General features: G+C 44.8%; 1 protein-coding gene across 1 annotated transcript in view; it reads right to left on the bottom strand.

Annotated features, from left to right (window-relative positions):
• Positions 1-8,513, bottom strand: part of IL17RB (interleukin 17 receptor B) — a 20,040-nt gene that overhangs the window by 4,596 nt on the left and 6,931 nt on the right. Inside the window, exons 4-9 of the mRNA XM_017528162.2 lie at positions 8,205-8,369; positions 5,822-5,869; positions 4,138-4,277; positions 3,446-3,520; positions 2,360-2,459; positions 963-1,061 (exon numbers count right to left, since the gene is read on the bottom strand). Coding sequence (XP_017383651.1) covers positions 963-1,061; positions 2,360-2,459; positions 3,446-3,520; positions 4,138-4,277; positions 5,822-5,869; positions 8,205-8,369 — 627 coding nt within the window. The remainder of the gene's footprint in view (positions 1-962; positions 1,062-2,359; positions 2,460-3,445; positions 3,521-4,137; positions 4,278-5,821; positions 5,870-8,204; positions 8,370-8,513) is intronic.

Raw genomic sequence — 8,513 nt, forward strand, 5'->3', positions numbered from 1 at the left:
TCCGCCTCCTGGGTTCAGGCAATTCTCCTGCCTCAGCTTCCTGAGTAGCTGGGATTACAGGCACGCACCACCATGCCCAGCTAATTTTTTGTATTTTTAGTAGAGGCGGGGTTTCACCATGTTGACCAGGATAGTCTCGATCTCTTGACCTCGTGATCCACCCGCCTCGGCCTCCCAAAGTGCTGGGATTACAGGCTTGAGCCACTGCGCCCGGCCAGTACCACATCTTTTATGTTTGTTCACGTTTCTCTCAACTGTGAATGGTGCCGTGTACAGTTGGTATGTGTATGTTTAAGTTTTGATAAATTTTTAACTTTTAATAATTTGTGTATATTTATGGTAGCAAATGATAAAGTAGACTAGTATCTGCATACATTTTCTGCATTTATGACAGAAATTTATGAAAAAAATTAATTTTTTCAATATTTTTATTGAAAACTGAATTCAACTGAGTTTCATCTAAGTTTTTTCAAATTGTTATGGATCTCCAAAAAATTTTCCAGTATATGTATTGAAAAAATCCAAGTGTAAGTGGATCTGCGCAGTTCAAACCTGTGTTGTTCAAGGGTTAACTATATATGAATCCAAGTGAAGGTTTTTCTTACACCTGAGAAGAACTGTTTTTTAAAAAACAGGAACTAGTATAGAGTAACCATCACAGGTGAAGGGTAATTTTTTGTCAGCCATCTTTTGCGCATTTCAATACTGGTAGGTGACTCAATGGTAAAAATAAAAATGGGACAGTCAGAAGATCTGGAAATCTTTACCCTGCTTTCACCTGGCATGTATAATCTAGTCATTCTCCTATCAGTCTCCATAGAAGCGCTTGAAGGTATTAAATAAATGCTGTCTAACTCTAGGAAATGCCAACATATGATTGCTTCCAGAGGAATCTTCTTGAAAAAGAAAATTCAAAATGTTATTTCCTTATTAGGATGTCTTTAAAGAATTATAACCCTTACCGTGCCTCCATATTAGATAGATCCCTGCTGCCAGCACCCATGTGGCCACCAGTATAGATGGCAGGAGGAAAGGCAGCCAGCCTCCCAGGTTGCTTCTGTCTGGAGAAAACAAAGCTTATTCACTTTTGGAAAACAAATCCACACTTATCTCCTACTTAAAAACTAAGATTTTTGTATGCTTTGTAGAGGTTTATTTATTATTTATTTATTTATTTATTTTTTGAGACAGTGTCTCACTCTGTCGCCCAGGCTGGAGTGCAGTGGCACGATCTCGGCTCACTGCAGCCTCTGCCTCTCAGGTTCAAACAATTCTGCCTCAGCCTCCTGAGTAGCTGGGATTACAGGTATGTGTCACCACACCCAGCCACTTTGTAGGGGTTTAGATCCCTTTAAAACCATCAGTGAGAACCTCTTTAGTGAGTCTGCCAATCATAGCTTTTTCCCTAGAGTGTGCAGGTCCGACAGATTCTCAAAAAGGATATGGACCCAGGAAGTTAAGTACAGTCCTGAAATCTCTTTGGCTTCTTTATCCTGATATGCACTGGCATTTTTACAGTAGGAACTAGGGTTTCTGTCTGGTTTTTTTGTCCTTTAAGGAATTAATGTTACTCTGAGTACAACTGCTTATATACATAGCACATATAGATGGCATTTTTACAGGCTGTCTTGTTAGACATCCATGGAGGATAATGCCACATGCCTCATCAGCACATCAGATAAGCTCAGGCACAACGTGCTCAGGAATCTGTAAGGCTTCGCCCACACACAAGTCAGGACTGCCAGGCACCTAGGTTGTCTTCACTGAGTCTAATGACACTTTCCAACTTTTGATCCCACCCCAGGGCTAGTTGTGTAAACACTGTATTTCTCCATCTGTAATGAAAAAGCTAACACATCTCTTAACTCCAGAGACACTTTCCGGAACATGCCATTCTCAGGCACTGGTAAGGCGTGTCTTTTGGTGCCATTATTCTTCATTTGTTATCCAAATGTTGGCCATGTGACCACATCAACAGAATCCTGGGCTACTGAGACTAGTAAAAGAATCAAAATATAGCGAAATATGCATTCTTTTATATATCCAGTCATCTTACACCTTAGCTGTTTTCAGCAGATCCTTGTGGCACTCAGAACATACATTGTGCACTGTGTATTTTTTTTTTCCTTCTGTATATCCTGCTTTGTAAAGAGTCATGAATGGTTTTACAAAGCCTGTTCTTACTCAGATTACACGTTCTCTGGGACAGCACTGTTGGCTTTCTCTGCATGCCAGTTCAGTGTACACAGGCAGGGGCCCCTCGTACTGCCTACATACACCCTGTCACATACTGAGTGGGGGGCAGTGACTGTGTGTCCCGAGCCCCTTCATCATCCGGTGCAAGTGACAGGGCACTTACTGTTATCCAGAGGGAAAGGGACGCCTGTCTGTGGGCAGAGCACCACCTTTCCTTTGTGCCGGATGCAGTCGGTGCCACAAGTAGGAAAATACGGAGTCAGCTGAGGAAAAATGAGAGGCTCAGAAAGCTCACACCATGCATCAGAGTAAAACCTCATCACAACTCCTACTTCTGCCAAAACTTCCCTTCTTTCCGGCTTCACCCCTACCTCTAGTGTCGTCATGCACTTTCCCCTTGGTCACACATCTATAACAAAGCCCTAATGTCAAAACCAGTGACCCAAAACCCACATGCCTACAACTCCCAGATTCTGAACCTAAACTTTGTACATGTTACTAACATACTGGTTCCCTTATCTAAAGGGCTAGGTTATATCTTACCACATAGACAAACATTCCTCTAGAGAAAAGGAGCAGCAGTGATCGTGTTGGCTTCCTTTAGCCAGTGCTTTAGGACATGCAAGTCCCTGTAGTTAGGGAAGCCTGTGGTTCCCCAGAAAAGCAGAGTAGCCATCATAGGCTGGCCCCTCTGGCATGTCTGAGCACTTATATTCCAGGGAACGAAGCACGGAAGTTCCTTACTCTTTGGGGAGTGGCTGTGTACCACTGGACCTCCTGTATCCCTACCTCAAAAACTAGAGTTGAAAGAGACCTGCTGCTCAAACTTCCTGTTTTCCAGCTGGGCCTGCTGCAGCAGAGAGGATGGGCAGCCCCTTTCCAAAGTTCACACACTTACTGGAACTCAAACCTTCCCATTTCAAACCCTTTGCCGCTTCGCCTTGCAGTTAAAGGTTCGGGGAAGTAAAAAGGTACTGCTATTCCTGAGTGCCTGTGACAGAAAATGGAAATAACAAGTGCTTTGGAAGGTCAGTAGCCATTAATACAAGCAAAAGGGACCATGACCGCCACGTTGGCCTCCTGACCTTGGCACTGCAGAGGCTGCAGCAAAGGAGACCCCATTAATGCCACTTAATTCATGTCTGTTGGCAGAAGTGCATTTGAAAGGAGAGAACTCATCCTTAAAAGCAAAGAATGGTGGAAGTCTTCTATGTCCCTTCCCTCCCCAGAACAGCTCACTGAACCTTACCTGCACCACAGCACCTTCACTTTCCCCGGTCACTGGAATCACCACTGAAGCTCGCGCTTGTTCGTTCTGGTATGGCTAAGAGAGACAGTCAAGAATTATGAGGTGCTGGGCGCAGTGGCTCACGCCTGTAATCCTAACACTTTGGGAGGCCGAGGCGGGCAGATGGCTTGAGCCCAGGAGTTCCAGACCTAGCCTGAGCAACATGGTGAAACCCTATCTCTACGAAAAATGAAAAAATTAGCTCAGCATGATGGCATGTGCCTGTAGTCCCAGCTGGAGGCTGAGGTGGGAAGATCACTTGAGCCTGGGAGGTAGAGGCTGTAATGAGCTGTGACTGTGCCACTGCATTCCAGCCTGGGCGACAGAGTGAGACCCTGTGTCAACCCCCTCAAGTAAGAATTATGAGGCACATGAGTGAGTAGATCCAAGGCTTCCAGCAAAGCAGCTTTGCCTCCCAAACGGACACTATTCTCTAGACTGTGAAGAAGGGCTCATTTCCGGCTTCGGAGACTTCTTTTTTCCTGTGGTTTGAGGGTCACAGTGACATCTCTCAGGATGCCCACAGGGACTTGTTTTTATCTGTTGAATTCATCAAAATAGCCCAGCATGTTTGGACAACATCATCCCCATTTTCTGTCAACACACTAAGGAAAGCTGGAGGGAGGGGTGAAGGGGATGAAGAGAGAAAGTACCTCTAACACCTGAGAAAACCCAATGACGGTGCTGTGTTGGATAAGAGCCATGTATCTGTTTCCAAGGGGACTGGTTGTGAAGTTCACTTCTACCGTCTCATTCTTCTTACAAGCAGTGATGTTCGGAGCCCATAGGCTTCCTATGAGTTGAGAGAGAACCATGTGGATGAACTTGCTAACTCTTACCTCAAGTTCTCCACAGGGCTTTATAGAAACGAATCCAAGTTCTCAGGAACAATGTCCAAGAGACAGGGACGCTGCTACACAGTGAACTTTTTATCATTGTTTCCAGAGTCTCAAAGTAGTTGCTGCCCAAGACAGTTTGGGGATCCGCACATCAACGCTTTGCTAAAAACAGCTTCCCTGGGCTGAGGGTAGTGCGAGGCACAGATTGGTTCTGCTACTCACTGCTATTCTCAACCTCTCTTTGGAGTGAAGGGATAGGTCAGTATTTTCTCCCTCCCAGGAAGGGGAGAGGGAGCCACGGGTTAGAAAACGTCTAAGATTATAGAGCACGTGAATTCACAATCAGGACTACAACCACTAGAATATTCTGTGTTCCAGAAGCTTCATCCATCAGACCATTCTGCCAGCTTCACTAGATGGAAAGAAAGAAGGAAATGGCTTGTAGCTTAAAGGATATACCCTGATAGGTCCACTCTGGCAGAAATAGTCAGTTGTTTCATTCATGTGACTTGCAAATAAGGACTAGACTGATTTCCAGGAACACAATGTAAACAGCAGAAATTATCTTCCCCACCGAGGAGACCGTTTCAGGCCCTAGCTCAGAACTGTCTTTAGGAGTTCAGGCCCAGGGCTGACCCAAGGCCCTCTGACCTCCTCACACCTGTGGTATCCTCTGTACCCTCGGTGGGAAGCTCAGCATCCAAATCCACCTTCTAGCAAGGACAGCATGCACAGCTGTCTGATGATGTACCAGGGATGCCTTGTGGTGTGAAGGGTGTCTAAAAGTTCTGGACTGATCCAAATACCACTAGCCTCATTAGCATTCCAACACTATATTACTCAGAAATTTACACAAACCCTTGGAAATTAGGCACTAGAGACTGATGATCCTAAAGGGGCTTATTACAAAATTCAAGGGGTAAAATTCACTGGCCTCTGTGAAAAGCAATCCTCTTTGAGGACACAAGTTGAAAGCATACTTCTGGGCCAGTCCTTTAGCGAACTGACACTCCCACCTTGAATGTTTGCTAATCCAAACAGAAGGTTCTTAGGGTCCCCATTGCCACAAGTGGGTGGTGCTGGTGTCTGAGCAAGTGGAAGGGCTCATAGGACTCCCATCCATCAGGAAGAGCCTTTGATTGGCACCACTGAGCCATTTGGGCTAAAATGTTGTTAACCAAGGGGGTAGGGGTGGTTCTTTGTGACTGTTGCTCTGCTATGTAAATGTGCTGAGGGTCTATCCCTTCCTGGACAGGCTGCTCCACTCAGTGGGCAAAGTGCTGGCAGGAGATGAGGAGCTCTAGGTGCTTCTGCCGCCACCATCAGGGTGACTTGGATATGCAACTCTCCCCTAGGCCTCAGTTTTTTCATCTGTGCAAAGATGAAGAGACCTATGCTGCCTCAAGTTACACATTTCTTCAAATAATAAAAGCAAATTTCTTCAAATAATAAAAGCAAATTTCTTCAAATAATAAAAGTAAATGCTGTATTTACTTACCAGCCTTGACACACTTCTTTTTATATTTCATTATGTGGTCTAGGCAGCCTGGAAATTTAAATGAAAGTTTTTACATTTTAGAAAAAGGTATCTCTGCCCCACCCCCCTTGTCAACAAGTACATACACACATACGTATACCACACCTGTAACCAACTGCCAAAACATTCCAGATGTAAGATAGCAAATTCAAATGTGGCTCTAACATTTTACTGTTAAACAGAAGATCATCCTCCCATGACTTGGTAACCAAAGTCTAATTTAAATACAGCCTTTATTGAAACAGTATCTTTGATACCTAAGAGAAAACTTGAAAACCATCCACCATTTGAAAATGACATTTGGTAATATCTGTAGACACTGCCTGCCCCTTCTAGGTGTGAAGCCTAATATTTCCATACCTTCACTTCAGGGTGGGATAGAATTAGTGACTTGTTTCCAAAAACGAGAGTTGGGAGAAACAGTAGATTTACATGGAGAAGGCTGGCAGGCACCACATTAATCTAGTGTTGAGGTGACCCTCACCTGGTGTCATCTGGGTGCCATACACCTCTGATGGGATGCAATAAGAAGGGCACCTCTGTGGTATGAATTCCCAGTCCAATCATTAGACAAACATCAGACAGACCCAAACTGGGGGACATTCTACAGGATGCCTGGCCAGAACTCAAGACTGTCAAGGTCCTGAAAAACAAAGACTAAGAAACTTACAGACCAGAGCAGACTAAGGCTACACAAAGGACTAAATGCAACTGGAACAGAAAGAGGACATTCATGAAAAAGCAGGTGAAATCCAAATAAAGTCTGGAGTTTAGTTAACAGACATGTACTAATGTTGGTACATTATATATTTTGACAAATATATCATGGTAATATAAGACGTTAATAGGAGAAGCTGGGTGAGAGGTATATGGAAACTCTTTTTTTTTTGAGACGGAGTTTCGCTCTCGTTACCCAGGCTGGAGTGCAATGGCGCGATCTTGGCTTACCGCAGCCTCCGCCTCCTGGGTTCAGGCAATTCTCCTGCCTCAGCCTCCTGAGTAGTTGGGATCACAGGCACGCACCACCATGCCCAGCTGATTTTTTGTATTTTTAGTAGAGACGGGGTTTCCCCATGTTGACCAGGATGGTCTTGATCTCTTAACCTCATGATCCACCCGCCTCGGTCTCCCAAAGTGCTGGGATTACAGGCATGAGCCACTGCACCCGGCCCCGGAAACTCTTTATACTATCTTTGCAACTTTTCTAAAAATCTAAAATTATTCCAACATAAGGCCGGGTGCAGTGGCTCATGCCTGTAATCCTAGCACTTTGGGAGGCCAAGGTGGGTGGATCACCCAAGGTCAGGAGGTCAAGACTAGCCTGGCCAATATGGTGAAACTTCATCTCTACTAAAATACAAAACTTAGCCAGGCGTGGTGGTACATGCCTGTAGTCCCAGGTACTCAGGAGACTGAGGCAGGAAAATTGCTTGAACCCGGGAGATGGAGGTTGCAGTGAGCCAAGATGGTGCCATTGCACTCCAGCCTGGGCAACAAGATCGAAACAACATTTAAAAAAAAAAAAAAAGTAATTAAAATAATTCCAAAATAAAAAAGCTTATTTAAAAACAAAATGAGGTTTGGTCTCATCAAGCAAGCTGGAAACCATGCGTAATAAATCGTGCAGCACCAAAAACACCCTGGATCACAATCTCCAAGACCAGCCATGAATTGGAAATTACCTGTTTGGCTTTGACACCTTGTCTGTGACAGATGACAGAATGGGGATATGGAATGGGTGACTCAGCTCGAATGGACCCTTCACACACACCGTCCTGTCTCTCCTCATCACAGCCCTGTGTGTGACATTGTACTAGAGAACTGGACCTGTGTCACAGAGCTGGGGCAAGAGCCCAGCATGCAACTCAGGAGCACCCTGCCTCTCATGGACAGCTCGGGGACAAGCCGACTGGAGGCTGTAGATCCTCAGAGGCCCAGTCATAGGCAGCCCACTCAAGAAAGCTGAGATTGGAATGAACAAACGTTTTGCATCGGTGATATAAAGAGTGGCTCAAGTGCATTGTAACCTGTCAGTTTCTTCATGTAAAAAATGCAGCTATCCCAACCTTGGGGTTGTTGGGATGCTTAAGTCACATGATGCATGTCAAGGATTCAGCACAGTGCTCAGCACACAGGAACAGGCTTTTTCCTACGTTTCACCTGACTTTATCCTCTCTGCTCTGTGGGTAAAGCATGGTTACTACTGTGTCCATGCTATAGGTAAGGGAGCTGAGATATGGCAAGGTCAAAAGCCTTATCCAAAGTTCCCTGGGCTCCCTCTGTACCTATCCCAAAGTAGGCATCCCAGCAAGACAAAGAATAATAAACGAGTGAGGAAGTTTACCTGGTGAGGTGAAATTCACAGACATGGATGGGCCATCTTCATTCATATTTGCATTAGGAATATTATGGGCTCCAATGAAATAGACTGTGTTCAGCTCCACAGGGAAGCCTATGTAGGAAAATGTCCACTGAAAGGCAAAGCAAGGAACTCTCAATTCCCAAAACACTGTGCAATACAGAAACTGTATACTTTTGTGTGTTGCCCTTTTACTTTGTGTTTCATTACTTATTCTGTGAGAACTTAGGTCTCTGGCCAATGTCCACCGAGGAAATGGGCACCACACAATTTATAGACTCAGAGAAGTGTAAA

This window comes from Cebus imitator, unplaced genomic scaffold (assembly GCF_001604975.1).
Source record: "Cebus imitator isolate Cc_AM_T3 unplaced genomic scaffold, Cebus_imitator-1.0 Scaffold0, whole genome shotgun sequence".
Classification (NCBI taxonomy): domain Eukaryota; kingdom Metazoa; phylum Chordata; class Mammalia; order Primates; family Cebidae; genus Cebus; species Cebus imitator.